General features: G+C 47.2%; 1 protein-coding gene and 1 pseudogene across 1 annotated transcript in view; both read left to right on the forward strand.

Annotated features, from left to right (window-relative positions):
• Positions 1 to 5,291, forward strand: part of LOC107512649 — a 49,085-nt pseudogene extending 43,794 nt beyond the window's left edge.
• The window catches only part of RNF165 (ring finger protein 165), a 92,040-nt gene extending 71,705 nt beyond the window's left edge, over positions 1 to 20,335 (forward strand). The window contains exons 2-8 of the mRNA XM_016148418.2: positions 5,801 to 6,116; positions 7,700 to 7,810; positions 12,463 to 12,592; positions 14,306 to 14,410; positions 14,759 to 14,854; positions 18,951 to 19,057; positions 19,547 to 20,335. Of these exons, the coding sequence (XP_016003904.1) occupies positions 5,801 to 6,116; positions 7,700 to 7,810; positions 12,463 to 12,592; positions 14,306 to 14,410; positions 14,759 to 14,854; positions 18,951 to 19,057; positions 19,547 to 19,664 (983 nt within the window). The 3' untranslated portion in view covers positions 19,665 to 20,335. The remainder of the gene's footprint in view (positions 1 to 5,800; positions 6,117 to 7,699; positions 7,811 to 12,462; positions 12,593 to 14,305; positions 14,411 to 14,758; positions 14,855 to 18,950; positions 19,058 to 19,546) is intronic.
• Positions 20,336 to 20,886: the final 551 nt, after the last annotated feature.

Consider the following 20,886-nt stretch of genomic DNA (forward strand, 5'->3'; position numbering starts at 1 on the left):
AGCTTCCCTCCTCTGGTCCTAGAGACCAAACAGAACAACAATTATCTGCTACTTTCACAGACCACACATGGCAGAAGGCTGAGGAGAGGCAGGGGTCCCGGAATGGGCATCTCCTGGTTTCAATTTCTTTCTGATGAGACTGAGAGCCCTCTCAGGATGGAGATGACAGGGGAGGGGATACAGTGTCCTCGAACGGAAGTCAAAGGACCTTTGCAGGTAGAAATTGCCTGAAATGTTATGGAAGAAACAGGTACTTTTGTACACCTTTCTCTTGTTGCTCGTCTGGGAGAGAGGGCACCTGCTCTCACGTCCCAGTGCTTTGACTAGATGACACAGGTTGCAGGAGAGTGTCTACCTCTCTGGGCTAAGGGGCTCAGTCAGGCCTCTTCCTAATGAGACTCCGCACCAACCCGAAGGCTCCCTCTCGCAGGGTGGGCATCCTCATGGCAGGAGAGCCTTGTGGGAGGGGTGCCCCTACTATTCCCGGTGGTGGGAGAGGTTCCACCAGCACCTGAGGGGGAGGACGCTGGCCGGCCAGCCCCATCTGACCTGTCCTTGCCAAGCCACAGCTTTAAAACCCAGAGCTCACTTGAGCCCTCCTTGCCACTCTCCTTTCTGCTCAATTTCACTTAACCAGCCTCACTGCATCTGTCCCCATAAGCTACTGTTTCTCCTCAGTTCCTCCAACAGTCAGTCAATGAGGTCTTTACCGAATGCCAGCTCTAAGCGAGGTGCGTGGGGATCCAGAGACAGTAAGACAGTAGCTCAGCCAGCTGGGGGTGGTGAGTGTGAAAAAACAGCTCAAGGTCGCCCCTGCCAGGTGCCCGTGCGTGTACATGCAGGGTGTTCTTCAGAGAAGGAAGGCGTCCCTGGGGGCTGATGGGCAGGGGAGGCATTTTCAGAAGAGCTTAGAGGTGACCTTTAAAAATGGGGAGGCAGCCAGTGAGGCATGCACAAAGGCCCCCAGGCAGGAATGTGTGTGGTGTGTTTGGAGGTTTGAGTAAACCAACTTGGATGGCTGGGGGAGGGCTTGGTGGGTTAGTGGGGATCAGGAAGATGGAGCTTTCATATCAGGCTCAGGGTGTGCCTCTCACCTGCTTGTTCAGGCCACAGTCCCCGGACTCATGGAAGCCAGAATTCACCAGAGAGAAAGGCTCTACTTATCTGGAATGCTTGTGAGAATTAAAGTTCTAGAGAATTCTTGTCTGATTCACTTGAGGGCAGTCAGTAATTCTTTTTATTTTCATTTCGTTTTGCAAATATTTATTTTTAAAACATTTTAAAAAAATCTATCAATGAGATGCATGTTATTGTTCACAAGGCCAAACAGAGCCAATATGAGATACATTAAATAAAACGGCAATTACCTGCCCCTGCCCTTCCCCCCCTCCGTAGTCCTACCCCTTGAAACTCAACACTTCCAACTCTTCTTCAGGTATGTACTTCCTGAAATACATAAATTACTAAGTAAAATTCTAAATAAATTCTTATACTGTTCTTCATTGATTTTTTTAATTTTGACCTTGGCTATTTTCTTATTATGGAAGAAATGCCCTTTTCTGTTCTAATAAAGTTTACTGTTTGTTTTGTTAGTAATAATATTGTTCACTGCTTAACCAAGTAGTGCATAATAATTACACTTTTTTTTGCACAACTTCTAGAGGACATAATTGCCTTTTTTTTTTTTTTTTGGTTGCATTGCATTCTGTGATATTATTACAAATCCTTACCAAATCCCCACTGACTTGTAAAATTCCTTCAAATACCCTTTTCATATGGCCGAATCTATTGGTAATCCTCTTGTTCCATCTCTGCTCCACCAAACCCTCTCGAGTGCCCACAATCCTACTCCCCTTAAAATGGTTGCTGGGGCCCCTGTACGGCTGTGTGCTTGGGAAACCCCATCTCTTTGGAGTGTCACCCCCGGTTTCTTTGCTTCTCTCTCTGGGTTTCTTTGAAATAGGGTACCGAGAAGGTCGATGTTTTTTTTGAGACACTGCATGTTTGAAAATAGCTTTAATTCTATTCTCACACTTGATTAATAGTTGGCTGGACATAGAATTCTAGATTGAAAATCTCTTTTCCTCCTCCTCAGTACTTTGAAGGCAGTTGATCTACTGTTTCCAAGCTTCCAATGTTGCTCTTGAAAAATCTCTGCGATTCCGCTTCCTGACATTTTGTGTGGTCCTGTTTGCTTTCTCTCCGTAAGGTGTCGACATTGTCTCTTGGCCCCCATTGTTAGGACATTTCACAGTCAGATGCCCTGGTGTGGGGTTCTCCCTCCATCTCTTTTGCTGGTGCTCAGAGGCTTTTTCTATATAGAAACTCACAATTCAGTTCTGGAAATTTTTTTTTGTCCCCCCCCCCCCCCCATAATTCCCTCTCTTCGTTCTCTCTTGCTAGTCAACGTGGGATATTTTGACCAGATACTTCACTATTTGTATCCTTTTTCTCCTAGTTCCAATCACCTTGGGTTTTTTTTTTTCGGTCTGTTTCCTGGGATATTACCCCTGTTTCTTCCAACCCTTCTGTTGAATTTCAGATTTCACTTCTTATATTTTTAATTTCCAAGAGCTCTTTTTCTTGTTTTCTCATCAGGCTTTTAAAAATAACTTCTTATTGTTTCATGGATCTAACATCTTATATCTCTGAGATTAATGATAGTGTTTTGAAGTTTATTTTTTCCTGGTTCCTGCATTACCTTTGTTCTTTTGAGTTATCTCCTTTTTCTTTTTCTTTCTTTCTTTTTTAATTTGATATACTCTCTCTCTCTCTCTTTCCACTTTGTAATCTTCCTCAAGATTTTTAACCCTTGTCTGTTAAAATTGAAGAATAGGTCACTAAAAGCTTCCAGAAGTTGTGTGTGTATGGACTTTTCAACTTTTGGCCTTCATTATAGAGTGGCCAGCTGAGGACCCAGTCATTTTATTGGGGTTACTCCCAAACAGAAGTATCTGTAGAGTTCTTTCTGGGATCAGTTTCCTGCCCAGGGCTGTGGAGAGTGTGGGGAAGGGGCACCTGAGTGACAGTGCTTTTGGGGCCAAGCGGCAGAAAGGGGAAGGGATTTCTGAGACTCCATGCATAGACTGTCACTTAACCGCTGTGTCTCAGCATGGTGCTGCACCCTGCCCTTCTCCTTTGGAGTCTTTCTGACTCAGTTTCCCTGTAAAATGTTGGGGTGATGGAAGGGAAGTCAGCATCCTGCACGGGAAAAGGGAGAAGCCCTGGGCAGAATTGCTCCCCATACAGACTTAACCTTAGCCTCCTTGTTCTGAGCTCCACCCTCTCTTCTGCCTTCCACAGTAGCTGCCACCCCCAACTTCTGACTCTTCTAGCATTGATGGCAAGATCTGTTCCCTCCTTGTTGACCATCCCTTGGGTATGGGCTTGGTTTCCAATTTCTCAGCTCTGCTAATTCTTGCATCTGCTTTCCATCTTCCAAAAATCTGTTGACATGTGTAGCTTCTCCTGTTCTCTCTGTCCTTCTCTATCTTTGCTTTATTCTTTGCTCATCTTTCAGCGAGGTTAGGGAAGGAGCAGATACATGTTGAATCTGCCATGTTTAGCAGGAAGCCTCTGTAAACCTTCCTGAAGTGCCAAGTCCTCTTTTTGCCTTACTGAAGGAGAGCTACATTTTTGCTTCTGGAGAATTTCCACGGCCTGCTTGTCATCAAGTTCAATTTTATTTAGATATTTGATTAAATGTAGCCTGAACCCAGCTTATAACTAGAAATGGTTGCTTTTAAGTAAATTATAATATTATAACAAATTATTTATTATTTACATAAGTTGTTTTGCGTGATTAGATTTTTTTAAACTGCATGGAAAACAACTTGTGGTTATTTTTTCTCTGGAAATGAGGGCTCCCTCTGGGCTGGGTCCTGCCTAGCCAAGGCTTTGGTGAAGTTCAGAGCTTGGCTAGGCTGGACTCAGGGTTCTTTATGTGGCATCTATTAGAAAAGGTCATCAGGTGGGGACTGAGGCGTAGTTCAGGGAGGACATGGGGACGCACGGTCCTACACTGAGCCAGTGGTAGGCAGTGGGAGGTGAGAGACACATTGGCGACATCTGCTTGTGAGACAAAGGTATCCACGAAACTGTGGACGATACAAGAACTTTACTTGATATTAAAGAGTACCCCAATACTGAGGTACAGAAAAACCAAGTACTACCACTGCAAGAATGGCAAGAAAAGTGGGTGGGGACTGCAAAACTGCATTTCATCAAGAGCAAGGATACCAGCTATTAGAGAAGCATTTGGATACTTTCATTAAAGGCGAGAGTGCTGAGGGTATTTTTATTCTCTTTGTGGAAACGCAGTTGAGGTGAAATGGTTTGTAGACCAAGGACACAGTGTAGCTGGTGTGGAAATCAGTGAGCTTGAGATACGGGAATTTTTTACAGAGCAGAATCTTTCTTATTCGAAAGAACCAATCATGGAAATTTCTGGAGCTAAACTATTCAAGAGTTCTTCAGGGAACAGTTCTTTGTACTGTTGCAACCTTTTTGATATTTTCAGAGCAAACATTGGAAAATTTGACAGGATTTGGGATATAGGAGCATTAGTTGCTGTTAATCCAAGTGATCGTAGATGGCCCGCCATTTTACATTCTAGATGCTGAAATTAAAAGTTTATTTGGTTCAGTATGTAACAGTCAATGTCTTGAGAAGGCTGATGTTTTTGAGCAAACAACATAAAAGCTGAGGAATTGACTACATTGTTGAAAAGTCATATCTACTTACAGAAAAGTAAATGAGACATAACATCAAGTTTTTGAGCTTTCGAGCAACTGAAAATCATGCTAACGCATGAAAATATAATGGTCAACTTCTGAAAAGAATTTTTCATAAGTCACATCATGAGTCTTTTGTTCAAAATGCATATAACGTTTAGGGGGAAAAACACTAAAATGTTGAGCTAGCTACCTTTGGAAAGGAGAATGATTGGGGATGAAAGATTATACCTGTGTGTTTTAACAGAGTGCAAAAATTTTTTACGATCAGCGCATAGTACTTCTATAATTATAAAATAAAAGAGAAATGCAACATATATAACTTAAAAAATATAACAGATATAGGAAAATTGGCACTCTTTTTAAATTTATAACCATTGAGGAGATGTAACACTTTAATAGGGCTCAAGGTAAAAGAAAGTCATCCAAGAAATTATAAAGTACTAGCTAGTCCTAGAAGCCTTCATATTATACTCAAATCCTAGCACTCCTTTTCACATTTTTTCTCCTTATATAATTTTACATGCAACAGACTCAAGAAACACATTTAAAAATTAAATAAACCAACCTATATGGAATAAAATATTTTTCCCAAATTGTAACAATAAATTTTTTTCTGAAAAAGAAAGAAAGAAGGAAAGAAAGAAAGAAAGAAAGAAAGAAAGAAAGAAAGAAAGAAAGAAAGAAAGAAAGAAAGAAAGAAAGAGAAAAAAGGTCGTAAGGTCACAGAGGTTGCATGGGAGGGGTCTAAGTCAAGAAAGCCAAACTGCCTCAGAGACCTTAACACCCCTTTAACAGTGTGTTAATTTTGAAAAGGGTTCTTCTCCACTCATTAAAGAAAGCACCGCTCTCTCCTCCAACACTTAAAGCGCCGATCCTTTACTTGGCATTATTGAAGATGCCCATACGGATATAAAATTGATGACGTCGCTGCGTTCTAATGAAGGTTTTCAGTTTCGCCAGCTGCAGGATGCCCCCTGGGCGGTGTCGTGGGCGGAGGGGGTGGTCGGTGGAGGAGGGGTGCAGTCCTGGCCCTCATGGCGTCTTCTCTGTCCTTGCCTCTCCAGGTGCCCCCTTTCAAAGGTCTCAGCATCCTCACGCTACCTCCTGCCGCCACTTCCACCTGGGCCCCCCGCAGCCGCAGCAGCTCGCGCCCGACTTCCCGCTGGCGCACCCGGTTCAGTCGCAGCCGGGCCTCAGCGCCCACATGGCCCCGGCCCACCAGCACAGCGGCGCCCTGCATCAGTCGCTGACCCCGCTGCCCACCCTGCAGTTCCAGGACGTCACAGGTCCCTCCTTCCTACCTCAGGCCCTGCACCAGCAATACCTCCTGCAGCAGCAGCTCCTGGAAGCCCAGCACCGCAGGCTGGTCTCGCACCCCAGGTGGGTGTTTCCTGGGGCGGGGCGAGGACGGGCCGGGGCGGGGCCAAGGGCAGGACAGCAGTCAACCGCGCCCGGCTTGGCCCGCAGTCACCAGGTGGGTCTGTGCAGCAGGCAGCTTTTGCTCCAGTTAGAGGCCTTCATTTCAGGCAGTGAGCGCCGCCTTCACTCCATACGGGCTCCCTTGGCAGTCTTGGTGTGTCCTATCATCCAGGTGCAGAGTAACTGGCGGTCAAAAAGGTGGACTTTTTGCACTTTGGGGGAGATTTGATTAGCGGACCACTCAGGTCCCCTCTAGCCTCCTGATCACCTGGTTCTAATACCCAGTATCCCTAAGAAATACAAAAGGCCACGGCTGGTTCAGCCCTGCCCTCAAAGAGCCCTTGATCTGATTGGAGGGACCAGCTGTGAAACAAGCAGAGAGTGAATGAAGTTAGACAACGCTCATCAAAGGGCCTGGAGGAGCTGTGGGACCCTGGGCAAGTCACTTCCCCATCAGGAGCCTCAACTGTCAAGAGAAAGGGTTGGACTAAGTCAGTGGTTCTCTTAAATTTTTCTCTCAGGATACTTTACACTCATCACAGTTGTCGAGGACACAACAAGTTTCTGTGTTTATGGGTTATGATGATTAGATACCCTATTAGAAATGAAAACTGAGAAATTTAAAAAATGTTTATTAATTCATTTTAAAATAACAAAGACAAACTCATTATATGTTAACACCAATAATACATATTTGAAAAATAGCTATATATAAATATAATGGGAAGAGTGACTTGTTTTTACATGTTTGCAAGTCTCTTTAATGCCTGGCTTAATAGAAGATGCTGTGTTCTCATGTCTGCTTCTGTTGCAGAATCACTTGTCACATAGTTACTGGAAAACTCCATTGTTCACTTGTGAGAGAAAGAGTGAAAAAGTAAATAGCATCATAGTATTATTATGAAAATCACTTTAACCTCACAAACCCTATGAAAGGACCCCCCGAGGTGCCTAGAGCACACTTCAAGAACCATTGGACTAGACGATTTCTAAGGCCCTAAGCATCCACAACCGTAGGGGTTAGATGCCTGAGACAGAAGATGAATGTGGTAGGAGGTCGGAGGGAGGAGAGGTTACCATGACTGGAGCGTCCACAGAGGCCTTCCTGTAGGAGGCGGCTTTGACTTGGGCTGCGAAACCTGGGAAGAATGTCAAGAAAGGTGAAGGAGAGAAGAGCATGGCAGGAGCACAGGGTGTGTAGAAGAGGCAGATCCGCGTGTCTTGAAGACAGCCCAGTGAGGACAAGGGGAGTAGTAGGAGAAGCAGCAGAGGAGGCCGAGAGCCTGGGTGGGGCAGGTGACCTGCAGTAGACACACTCAGGGAGAGAGGCCTCACGGTACAGTGAGTAGCCAGAGATGGTGGGAACGTCCAAGGCATCGGCCGCTGCCCAGGTGGGAACCTTCCTCGGAGTTTGGGAAGAGGGGCAAGGCCCATCGCTTTGCTGGCTGTGAGCTCAGGTTGGCTGGGGCTGCTCAGAGCTCCTGGGGGCTAGGCTGGTCCTGGGCAGCCCTGACGCCAGGGGCCCTCCATCCCTTTTGGTACAGGCGGAGTCAGGAGCGTGTGTCTGTCCACCCCCATCGCCTCCACCCCAGCTTTGACTTCGGCCACCAACTCCAGACGCCTCAGCCCAGGTATTTGGCTGAGGGCACCGACTGGTGAGTCTTTGGGTCCCTGGGGGAGTATGTATGGGGAGAGAGGGTCTTGTTTGATCCATAGAGTTCCTGTTTCCTTTACTTGAGTAGTGCAGAAGGCCTAGTCCTCAAGCCCCAGCTTTTGCCCCTGTCCCCAGACACCCTTAGGGCCAGATAGCCCCCCACTGGATCTGGTTCAAGCAATTAGCTCAGATGTAGCAGGGTGCCCATGTGCCCAGCCTGGGGCTCTGTGCTCATGTTCCTGCAGGGGAGGTGGGAACAGAGATACAAAACATTTCCCACACTCAGCGAGGGCTGGGAACCAGTGATTCCTGGGAAGAGGGCAGAAAGAAGAGTGTCAGGAGCTAGGGTAGTCAGGGAAGGCTTCCTGGAGATGGTGAGCCTTAAGAGATCCACAGAGAAGAGCCAGATGGTGCCAGCAAGGCAGAACACAGGCTCATGGAGACAGAACCAACCAGGCTGGAGTCAAAGACTAGGGAGAGAAGCTGGGGGAGAGGTTGAGGGCATTGTGGTGTGTCGTAGGCACTGTGCCCTTGGAAAATCTTCCCATAGTCTCCTGCACTTGGGACAGAGGACTTTGCTGCCCTGGGACAGTGTTGCTTGGTTGTGGATTCTTGGTCCCATCAGATTCTCTGATTCTAGTGCAGGAGAGGGCTGATCTAAATTTGGGTTGGATCCGAACACCCAAACACTGAAAAAAGATGCAGCTCGCTGAAGGAGCTAGAGGTAAAGGCCGTCATGCCTGCAACTTATTTTTAAATAGTTTAGAAGAAAAATTCATGAAGAAGCGAATGCATGTGTATGTATGTGTCAGGGGAGAGAAGAGAGAGAGGGAGAGAGAGAGACAGAGACAGGGGAAGAGGGAGAAGGAGGGAGAGAGAGAAGTAGAAATGCAGTAAAATAGTAAAATGTTAACACTTGGGGAATCTGAAGGGTATCTGGGAATTCTCTGTGCTGTTCTTGCAACTTCGAGATTAAATTCTTTTTTTTAAATGTAGCAACGAAACCCAAAAAGACCTCAATGGAAAGAGATAGACTATCTTTAAAAATACACATGCAATTGTGTCAATTTTCAGCCATTTGGTCAGGCAAACTGGCTTAGTCAAGGGTTGCTTTGGGAACAACCTAGGACCGGACACCTAGGAATGATTCGAAAGGGTAGTTCTGGTCGACTGAATGCTAAAGGTGCTTTCCGGTGCAGAAAGCAGTGGCTTTAACATGTTCCGTTGTCCCTAGCCCCTGCTGGTTCCCAGGCACAGTCTGTTACATCGAACGCTCCCCTTAAAAGATAGATTGCACAGCAGCCAACCTCAGCCCAGCCTTTTTCTAATTAGCAGATTCAAATAAGGAAAATTTAATTGCAATTTGGATTGAATTCTGTCCCTCAGCATCAAGTCAATCCAATTTAATTCAATCCAGCCACATGGAGCACCCAGGGCCCTTGCATACGGCTGAGTGATCTGAACAAACACACGGGGTCCAGCGTGGCAAGTGGGACTGGACAGGTGACACAGGTGAGAGTTGTCCTGGAGAGAAGCCGGGAGGAGCAGTGCAGGTGTCAGCCCTGGCTGCTTTCTTTATTTAGCCAAATCTCCCTGCCCTTCTCACTTCTTTCGATCACTCTGCATTCCTACTGATTCTAAGAAACATGAGGACTGAGGCCCCAGAGGCTGGTCTGGGGATGCAGGGGACACTGGGGGGCCCCTGCCCGGAGTTCTGCCTGGGCCTACCCCTGGGCCCTTTCAGCCGGTCCTGTCTCTACTTCCCAAGTAGGAAGCCCTTTCTAGAGGAATAGGTGACAATTTACCCTCCTTTGTAACTAGCTTTGTTCCAACATGGCCCAGCTTCCTGGTGATGAGGAGCTTTTTGTAACTGTGACCATGCCAATAGCATCCAGCCCCTCTTTTCCAGGGAGGCCTCTTCTGCCAGGAGATGCGCAGTCTGGAAATTAGATGCATTATAAAGTGGCTACTCCCACCGTCTGTGAGGAGCCCTGGGAGGGAGGAGGTGGGCAGAGTGTGTCTACAATCCTTCAGACCCCCTTTCCTTTTAGAGAACTATCAGAAATATTGGCTTCTGCCCTAGGTCATTCCAGGAATTGGGATCCCTCAACTGTCATTGTGCCACCCCAGGCCTGAGGCTGCCCTGACCTTCTCCCTTACTTCAGGATATTTTAATTCCTCCCAAGCAGCTGCTCTCAGCTAGGATGCTCCCTTTCCAGCCTAGATCCAATAACTTGACGCTGACCTTGAGCTGCCACTTCAGTGTCTCTGTCCTCATCATACTCCGACTCAATTCCAGATTCACAGGTCCAATTCTGACCCCTAGTGCAGACCACACACCACGCCACCACTCAGCCCTCGCCCCGTCGAGGCGGAAGTGTCTGGGCACCTGAGAATTGTGGGAGTAGGTGGGTGGAGGACAGAACTTTCTACTGTCCGTTCTCTGCAGGCAACTCTGCCTCAGTTAAGCCTCCTGACTCACCTGCAAGATGGTGCCGCAATTTGGGGCCAAGTTCCTTGGGAGGGATGGAAGGGTCAATATAGCAATCAGACTACTTCATGCTTCAAGGCCATTGACAGTGGAAAATAAAGTTCAGTTTGATGTTTAGACACAACTGATCAAAGTTGTGCATTGAGACGATGTCCACGAGAAATCTCCGGGGTACTGTTCCGGGTAACCCTGTGGTTTTAGGCCTTTGGGATGTTTCTGTGACTCCTTTTAAAACTCAGCCAGGTTCTCACAGATGGTAGAGCAGCAGAGAGGCGGCAGACACTGCTCCTCCAGGGCATGACGTCTCTTCAGGCAAGTCCTGAGCAGCAGCCCCTGTTCAGGGATCCTGGGTTTAGAAAGGAATTTTCTGATGGGGTGATAAGAGGGGAATTCCAGAGCCCAACCCATCCAGACCTCCCTTTCATCTGAAGGTCCAGGTGTCTTTTGCTTCTCCAGTCAGCATTCTTGGAATTGGGGTGACTCTGTTCCAAGTTCCTTGGGACTTTGCTTCTGGTAGAATTCCCTGAATGTCCCTTTGCTGGTTTGAATCTGCTGGGTCCCCTGAGAGTGCTGAGTCAGAGCTTCTGTCACACGGAGGTGCCCCGTGGAACTCCTTTCTCTGAGACAGGTCACAGGATGAGCCCAGGCAATGATCACAAACACTGGTGGCCCGAACTGGCTAGCCAAGGACCATGGGTAAGGCACTGCCCTTGTTCAGGCCTCAGATGGGCCTGCGGAAACAACTGGCCGGATTAGTGGATTTCTAAGTTTGCTTTTCCAACTGGCTCCAAGAACTGATTTCCCGAAGGACAGACGTGTTGGGGGTAATCCCCGGGCTCCGGGCTGATATATGTATGCGAAACATTGGAGTGTAGACATCGTAATACATACATATCACAGCCGGAAGCAGAAGCTCCTTTGGTTTGATGCTTTTTGTCTCTCTCCTTTTAAAAAATGCATTTGTTGAAGAAATCGGGTATTTTTTTTTCCCTGCGGCATCCGCTCACCTGGATTTTGCAGTCACACACTAGTGGTATCACTTATGACATCCCTCAGCGTCCCGCATTCCCTATGCACTGGCACTGAGCTCAGGGCTTGAGCAGGTTCAGGTTTAACTTTCATTTTTTGGCAAAAATACTTTAAAGGTGCTGCTGGTTTTATGCTTTTTTTTAACAGGTAGCTGGTTTTCCCTCCTTTTGTAATGTTGGCAATTGACGATCTTTGCCTAGATCCTTTATTTCTTTAGGGCATGCAAAAAGGTGACATACAGTGTAATCATTCCTTATTCGTATAGCAGCTAGAAAACTTTTACAAAGAGAAATTTCCCTTCATCAACTACTTGGCTACCCTGAAGTACAGTTAATAAAGGAAAGGCAAGATAAATGTTTGGTTATTTCCCTTTACTTACTAGTTTTCAAAATGAGGAGTCGGTTCCTTAGCATCCTTCGAAAGGACCAATTTTCTTTCTCATCACTTCATTCTGTTGCAGTTATACTCATTGATATGCGAATCGTCCATACTCTGGGCAGCGGGAACCCCTTCAGGATGGTTCCCGAATCCTTTTGACACGATCCCGGCGGTATTTGAAAACCGCCTTGCCTTCAGTTAAGGCGAGATCTTTCCATCTCATTTTGCACTTTTGCTGCCCCAGCCCCGAACTTCGCCATTTTCCAGGGAGCCCTGGTTCCTTTTCGCTTGCATTAGTTGACTAATTGTTAGGTGACATGAATGTTCCGCGCACTTTTAGGAGAGGGGGTGGGGGCCGCGGTCCAGGTTTGCTCTTCCTGCCTCGCTTCCGCGTCCCTCTGCTGCCGTTTTCTCCAAGTGGTAGAAGTGTGGCCTCTGCTGCCCCCTCTGCTTTCTCTGCACTGTCTTTCCTCTGCTCTGAATTCCTGACCAGCTCCCTTTGGATTGGGAGGGTGGCTAGGGACACTAGTTTCAAGAGGTCGTATGACGCCTAGACTGTTCCAGCCCCTTCAGACCCTGCACGGCCCTTTCCGTGTCTGAGCTCCTTTCCGTCTCTATAAAGAGAGGGGTCGGGCAAGGGGAGGTCCAGCCTCTTGCAACTCTGGCAGTTTGTGACTGATTCTACACCGTAGGCTTGATGTCTGAGGTCCCTTCCATAACCTGATGGCTGAGTCACGCCACCTGTGTCCCCGCAGGGACCTCAGTGTGGACGCCGGCTTGAGTCCCGCTCAGTTCCAGGTGCGGCCCATCCCACAGCACTATCAGCATTACCTGGCGACGCCGCGAATGCATCACTTTCCCAGGAACTCCTCCTCCACGCAGATGGTGAGTGAGGGGCTCTACCAGGAAACCCGCTGCCTCTTGGGGGCCCGGGGGCCTGAGGCCTGCGGCTCTCTGTGTCCCGCCCCCTGCGTCCCGTTCCCTGGTCCCGCTCCCTATGTCCTGCCCTCTGTGTCCCCCTTCTCCACATCCTGCCCCCTGTATCCTGCTCCCAGGCAGGTCAACTGCTCCCCTCCCCTCCCAGTTTCTATTTCCACTCTGGCTCGCGGGGAAAGAAAAGGAAACCGCTGGACCAGAGGCCAACACTGCTGGCAGAACCGTGCGGTGCCCCAGAGGGCGGAAAGGGGCGGCATGAAAGGGCGGGGCCTGTGGGGAAAGGGCTCAGGGCTAAGAGTGGGCAGGGAGGTCTCTCGACCCTGTATGACCCCATTTAGTTATTTTCTAAGAGTTTCTGGGCATTAGTTTTACTTATCTGTAAAATGGGATGAAGACCCCTGCCCAGTCCATCTCACAGGACTCGTGTGAGGAGAACGAGATCCCTGAGGTAGCCCTTGGGCCCGGCCTGCTGACCCATTCTGCTTTCAGCGGGGGTGGGGTGGGGGGGGGGTGGGGGGCGGCTGGCCTCTTCACTGCAGCGTACCGGGACTGCGGAAGGGTCAGGATGGGTTTGGGGGCCTTCACGCGCCGAGCACTGCAAGCTTCATGGAATGAGGGTGAAGATATCCCATTAAAGCAGCAAAGGACTTGAACATCTTTTCATTCCCAGGCGGCTTCTTCCTGTTGCTGCCCTAAAGCACATCCCCAGCCTTCCGATCTGGGGCTCTGCCTTTAACCACTCAGCACCTCCCTCTCCATACTGGTAAAGTGAGAGGCTCAGGTGTGTCCCGTGGGAAGTTCAGTCAGTTCTTTATGAAGCACCACCGTCTAAGAATAACAGCTAACATTTATTGAGCACTTATTGCGTACTAGGCGCTGTTCTAAGCACTTTACGTGAGTTATCTCATTTAAGCCTCTCAATAACCCCACACAAAAGGGTTTTATCCCTATTTTGCAAACCGGCAAACTGAGCACAGAGAGGTTAAGAAACAGGTCAGGGTCCTGCAGGGAGTAAGATGAGTTGCTGTGCCGGACACCTGGCCCCTCCGACTCACACCTGGGTCGGGGTGAGGCGAGCGAGGCAGCACCAGGCAAGAACAGGGGCAAATCCTGCCGTTATTTAAAATTTCAATTTTTTGTTAATTATAGATCTTTGGCATTGCTTTTAATTTTAAAAATTGCATTAAAACATCCTTTATCTTGAATACTGAGCTTTTTGATGCCTCCTTAAATTTCGAGCCCTCACGTGTCCCGCCCTGGTCAGGCGGTGCAGAGTTGAGGGGAAGGGGATGGACTCTGCCCGCTGGCTCCCTGGGTTCGAAATCGTGGCTCTGCCACTCGGTTGCATAACTTGGGCCATTTACTTAGAATCCGTGTGTGTCTCGCTTACCCTATCGGTAAAATGGGTACAGTAATTGCACTTGTCTCATAGATCGGATGAGATGATTTGTTAGTGATGTGGAGACTGAGAGCAGTGCCTGCCGTGAAATAAATGCCCCATCGAGGCTCAGTGTTACTGTGAGGATTTTGTTATTCTTGCTGGGCTGGTCCAGCACAAGCTTCATTCTTGAGGAGGAGCATAGGACCCAGGAGGAGGAGGAGTCAAAAGCTGGGCTCGTGGACCCTTGAATCTTATCCTATTCGCCTTTTTCTCCTCAACAGGTCGTCCATGAAATCCGAAACTACCCTTACCCTCAGCTTCACTTCCTTGCTCTCCAAGGACTGAACCCCAGCAGACATACCTCTGCAGTGAGGGAGAGCTACGAGGTATGTACCCCTCCTCCCCCCAATCCTGGAATCTTCCTGCCAGCCTGACTCCAGCAGGGATGGTGAAGAAGCCATTATTATTTATCATTATCATTCATTGTGTTCCTTCTCCCTCCCCCCTGCTGGTGGGCAGAGCATGGGTGGAGCGGGGGAGCCTCAGGGTTGAGAGGAAGAGAGAGACAAAGAAGATCCAGTAGAGATTTTGAAGTCTTTTAGCATCTGATGGGTTCTTCCTGATGGCTAGTTGAAGGCCTCCTGCTAACATCCTTCAGTGCTGCCCCTCCTTATCTTGTGTGTATGTGTGCCTTTGCACTCTCTGAGTGGACATGTGCATTTTTCTCTTCGCAGGAGCTGCTGCAGCTCGAGGACAGACTGGGAAACGTGACTCGGGGAGCTGTACAGAACACTATCGAGAGGTTCACCTTCCCCCACAAGTACAAGAAGGTGAGTCGGCTAGCAGGCCAACCTGAGTAGTCAGGGTGGGGAGTGTGGGTTGTCTAGCTGACCTTGGCCTGGTTGTCCACAGGGGATCACAGTCCAAAATCTAGCAGCTTTTGCTCCCGATAGGTACTCTGAAGCTGCGAGACTTTCCCAGGGTTTTCTCCCTTGCCTCTGCCAGGTGTGCCTAGGAGGGGAGATGGGGCCTCCTATCAGTAAAGGAGGAGGCTGGGTATGTGTGTGCATGTGGACTTGTGAGTGGGTATATCAGGGAGGTGTACAGGGAAACAAATGTTTGTATATGAGTGTGATGGGTAAAAGGAGCCCCTGCATTGAAGACTAAGACTTGCCTTAGGAAAGAATTCCAAGTCCAGTCTCACATGTGGACAAATGGGCAACTGAGGCTTTAGAGCAGGGTTTCCACTGAGCATCGGGGTCACCTGCAGAGCTTTTACGCCACGGATTCACAGGCTCTGGCTATAGAGATGTACTCGCCAGGAATCTGAGGTAGGATGAGAGGCCAGGAATCTGAGTTCAAATTTTAAAAATAATAAATTTAGAAAGATGGAAGCAACGAAGATGTCCCTCAATAAGTGAATGGACAGATGGTGGTACATCCAGACGATGAAAGATTATTCCATAATAAAAAGGAAGGAGCTACTAAGCCATGAAAAGACATGAAAGAACCTGAAATGCATATTACTGAGTGGAAGAAGCCAGCCTGAAAAGGCTGCATACCGTATGAATCCAAATACATAGCATTCTGGAAAAGGTAAAAAGATCCATTGTTGCTGGGGGCTTTGAGGGAGGGAGGGAAGAATGAACAGGTGAATCACAGAGGATTTTCAGGAGAGTAAAGCTGTTGTGTAATGGCGGACACATGTCAGTGTGCATTTGTCAAAACCCATAGGACTGTTCAATGCAAGGAGCAAACCCTAGTGCGAACTGAGAGACTTCGGTGGGCGATGGTGCATCCCTACTGGTTCGTCGGTTGTAACCGGGATGCCACATTAAAGCAAGACGTGCACGATAGGGCAAACTCTGTGTCGAGAGGGAGAAGGAAACAGGAATGCACCGCATTTTCTGCTCGGTTTTTACGTTAACTAAAACTGCTCTAAAAAAATAAAGTCTGCTGTGAAAGCAAATGAATAAAAAATAAGTTTTAAAAATTTAAGAATCCAAAGCTTGATAAGCACCTCCCAAGGCCCTAGGATACATACAGCCTTTGTGAGCACTGGGTGTTGGCATCAGACATGGTCCGTGTGGGATTTCAGTTTTACTGCTATCTGAGTCAGTTTGGGTAATTATAACGGAATGCCATCCACTGGATGGCTTACACAACAGACATTTAAGTCCAAGATCGAGGCGCTGTCAGATTCGGTTCTTGGTGAGTGCTCTCCTCCTGGCTTGCAGAGAGCCGCCTTCTTGCTTGGTCCTCACGTGGTGGAAAGAGGAAGCTCTGGTCTCCTTTTCTCTTCTTAAAAAGGCACTGATCCCATCATGGGGCATCACTTTGGTGATATGATCTAAAACCTAATCACATCCCAAGAGCTCCATCTCCTAATGCCATGACATTGGGGGTTAGAGCCTCAACATATGAATTTCTGGGGACACAGACATTCAGTTTATAATCACCGTGACTAATATCTGTGTAACTCTGGACAACTTGCTTGGCTTTCCCGGCCACTCCCCTGCCCTTTTGAATGCAAAATGAGAATGATATATTAGTAGCTACCACATGGGTTGTTCTGGTAATTCAATGAGACAATGGATACACACAGCTCAGCACAGTGTCTGGTAAGTGGTAAGTGCTCAGCTATGCTGAGCTGCTCTCCCCTTGATGCGAGTCTCACTCGTTCTAGGCTTGTCCAGGTGCTCGTGGAGGTCAGTGTTAAAGACCATGAATCTTGGTCTATGCACCTCCTCACAGAGGCACTGGATTTATCCATAAGCGATTTCAACTGACATTTGAGTATCTACTATGTGTCAGATGTGGATAGTGTGCTAATAGAGGAAATGATACTATTTCAGTCATTAAGAGTGTCACCTGTATGGGGCAAGTGATCATTCTCTAGAGAGAGCTTCAAGTTATTGGAAAAGAACATGGGAGAGAATGAGGTTTATTCAGGAGCCTGGGAGCAGCTTCTGCTTCCCTAACTGGGTGTGCTCACTCCTGCCAGGGCCAGCATTCCACCCGGCATCACCACAACGGGCTGCGAGGAAGGACTTAAGGAAAAGGATAAGCACAAAGGATGAAAAGGAAAAATGGACCGAATCAGTGAGATAAAGAGTTGCGTTAAAAACTTATGAGCACAAAAGGAGAATTAGAGGAATAAAAATATTATAAAAAAGAAATGGGAAGAATTAAAAATGAGAAGTGACAAAGTTTAAGACCCAAATAAAATGTGAAAAAGAAAACTTTAAAAATTTAAGTTGAGAGTAAAATAACATAAAACAGAATATTTTAATATAGTAATGATATAAGAATAAAAAATACAGAAAAATATAAAATCAAATAGAAAAATATAAAAAGGACAAGAATTAGGAAAAGATATGAAAACAACATCAAATTAAAATTAATAACATCAAAGTGAAAAAAGGAATGTAAATGAAATTGAAAAGGTATGAGCAAAAGGGATAAAAAATACTAAATAAATGCCAGAAAAGGTTAAAGTTAAAGTAACAGTTATGTAAATGATGACAAGACAAAATCTAGAAGACCTAAAAGATTAAAACTACAGAAGAGGAAATAGGGCAAGATCGGAAAAGAGGGAATGGTTTGAAGAATGTAGACTAGATATAATAAAACAAGGTAAGACTATGAAGTTAAAATTATTATGAAAGGAAATCATGAATAATTGTGAGGGAAAACAATAGAAAATAGGCAAGTAGTTGATTCTCTATAGTACGTTTTATCAAACATCTTTTTTGCACAGGGCCAATGAAAGGCCACTCCTCTAGCAAACACAGCTGGGTTCTTCGGCAAGCAGATCATCATGATTCCATTCACACTGAAAAGCCATGAAAATTATGTGGAACTGGAACTATAATTCTGATTTTCTGCATTCTGGATAAGGGGAAACTTATTGCAGTGACCCGGGATGGTTTACAGTGGGATGTAGGGCACAGGGAGGCTAAGAACAGCAGGCATGGATATTCTGGTATGTTCCAGTGAGGTTACAGTATTGTCCAGATGAATCAGACTAAGGAATCCAGAGCTTAGGGACCAGCATGGGCAAACCTGGTATCTAGGCCTGGCTCCAAGGTCATAGTCATTCTCTGGGTCACTGTCATCTCTGACTCACCAGATTTTTCTCTTGGTAAAGTGACCTTTAAGTCTGCTTATCCCTGTAGAGGGGACAGAAGGGTAATTTTCTTCCCATGGGTAATTAACAAGCTATTTCACTGCACAGCATGGAGATGGGAACAGAAAAGGTGGGCTGATTTCATTCACTGATTACGTTCCTTCCTTCCCATAGTATTTATTAAGTACCAATGATGTACTTGTAGTTGGCCAAGTATGGAGTGAGACCTAAAGAAGAGGGAGCCATGGTCCATGCCATCCAAGAACTTGAAACTTTCTACATAGTGGTTGACTATTTTCTAATAATTACCATAGAATTTAAAACAGGACAATTAAAGTCAATAAGTATAAACAGAGTGTCTACATGATGGCTAATCTCATGTTGGAACTAGTGCCTGTCTTGAAGGAACTTTCTAGATAGGAAGAGAAATCTAACAATATAAAATAACAGCGTGCTACAAATTACAGTTGTTAACGCCAGGTTGAGGAATTTTGCCTTCATCGAGTAATGAATAAATAAAGGCATGGACAATAATAGAATAATCTAGTTGGCCTTTTCCTTACTTTGCTTTAACCTTCTGTATTCTACAGCAAGGAGAGGGGTTGGAGAGAAGCCAGGGAGAAGGGTTTGGGAAGAGAACAGAAGCCTGGGTATTACTTAGGAACTCAAAAAGAGACTGAATCACTGGGGGCTAGAGGTGGAGGAAGAGGCTGCTGAGGGATGTGAGAGGCTGTGGATGAAAGAGAATGACCACCAGGTGAGTCTCCTCCAGCTAACCAATTCTCTGCTTCTCATAGCGAAGACCCCAGGATGGCAAGGGCAAGAAAGAAGAGGGGGAGGAGTCAGACACAGATGAGAAATGCACAATTTGTCTGTCTATGCTAGAAGATGGAGAAGATGTGAGGTAGGAGGCCGGCCTCTTGGATTCCCTCTCCCTTTGCTCTCAGATATCGGTGATCAATCATGCGTTTTGTGTCTGGGGTGGGGTTTGCTTGTACAGGTGTGAGTGTGTGTGTGCACCTGCGTGTGTGTGCATGTGTGCGATAGTGTGTTTCATACTTGTTCTAGAAAGGTGGGGTATGGAACGTTCTAGATGTGTGGTGCTTGTGGGCACGGACTTGTAGATACTAAGTGTGAGAGATATTTGGCCTAGCTGGGTCTAAGGCAAAGTCATGGCATTGTTTTGGGCTGAACTGAAAGAGCTTCGTAGAGAAGGAAGGCTTGGGGGCTCTCCTTCTTGTCATGGCTTCCCACCCCAGCTACAGCCTCACTCCATGACAGGGCTCCCAAGACCCTCTTTGCTCACTCCCCTAGTGATCCCAGGTGTGAGTCTCCTGGTCCGTTGAGTAGCCATTCCCCTCGACCATTCCTCTGACATTCCCCTCTCTTTCAGGCGCCTACCATGTATGCATCTTTTTCACCAACTCTGCGTAGACCAGTGGCTCGCCATGAGCAAGAAATGCCCCATCTGCCGGGTGGACATTGAGACACAACTGGGAGCCGACAGCTGAGGGAGGAATTAGCCAGTGGACACCCCATTTTCCTTCACCAGGTCCCCCCACGGCCATAGCCCTTGCAGCCAAACTTTGCCTTCTGAGCCATTTGATGTAGAGGAAAAGCCTGCAAGCACATTTTGTGGAAAGAGGAGTTGGTGGTATCAGTGTCTGAGGGAAAGGAGGGGTCTGGGGAGGACCCACACATCCAGAATGGTGAATGTCCCCATCCGCCTCTCCTCTCTGCGTGGAAGGGAGGGAGCTGGCCGTGCCCGGAGCAGGGGTGGGAAGGTGGGGCCCACGCTGCCTGCCGAGAATCTAGATGTGATCCTGAAGGTCCTAGCTGGTAGACTGGCCCCTCAATCCTGTCCTTTGAAGGATTGTACATATACCTCTCGACCACGTAGAAACCATGTAGGGGTCTCTAGCTATTTCTGTGGATGGCAGCCGGAGCATGTTAGCTTAAGAAAAATGTTGTGTGTGGTGCTCTAGTCATCTTGTGGTGGACATGTCGCTATTACCTAATTCGCACCAAATATTTCTCATTGAGTTTCTTGTTTTGGTGCCTGACTGAACCAACCAACAACAGCCCAAATCTTCCCGTCTTTATGAGAGAAAAGGAAAAAGGAATCAAAGGTGAAAAAAAAAAAAAAAAGCCAAATCCTGTTTATGATGAAAAAGGATGATTTTTTTTTTTCACCAAGATTGGGAGGCGGGAGGGGGGGGGGTTCTTGTTTTGTTTTTTATTTTGTTTTTTTTTCTTTGCTTTTGTTTTTCTCATGTTTACAGTGCACGGAGCATGGAAGGGGGCATCTGGGAAAGGGGAGGGCTGGAAAAGGAGCAGACGAGGGTCTTAGATGGGCCTCTGAGGGGCTCGGCCAGGGTTGGACAGGTAGAGTTTAAGTAAGTAAGAGGGGAATTCTGTCTTGAAGGAGGGCTCCTCAGTTCCGGAGCTCATCTGCTTAGCTCCAGCCATCCCCCCAGCTCCACACCGAACCAGGGAGGGGCCAGCCTCCAACTGGAGTGGCCCCTGGTTCCTCGGAGTCAGGATGCCCCTGCTCACGCCAACTGCTTCCTTTCGGTTGTGCTCATGCCCTGTCACAAAAGGGCAATGTGGCCACTGCCTCCCTATGCAAAAACTGAACCAGAAGATGAAGATAAGATAGAATAGGTGATGGACACTTGGTCTTGGCCAAAGTGCTCTCAACTGGCAAACGAGGGCTGAGGTCAAACACCGTGG

Source organism: Rousettus aegyptiacus, unplaced genomic scaffold (genome assembly GCF_014176215.1).
Source record: "Rousettus aegyptiacus isolate mRouAeg1 unplaced genomic scaffold, mRouAeg1.p scaffold_m13_p_12, whole genome shotgun sequence".
NCBI lineage: Eukaryota > Metazoa > Chordata > Mammalia > Chiroptera > Pteropodidae > Rousettus > Rousettus aegyptiacus.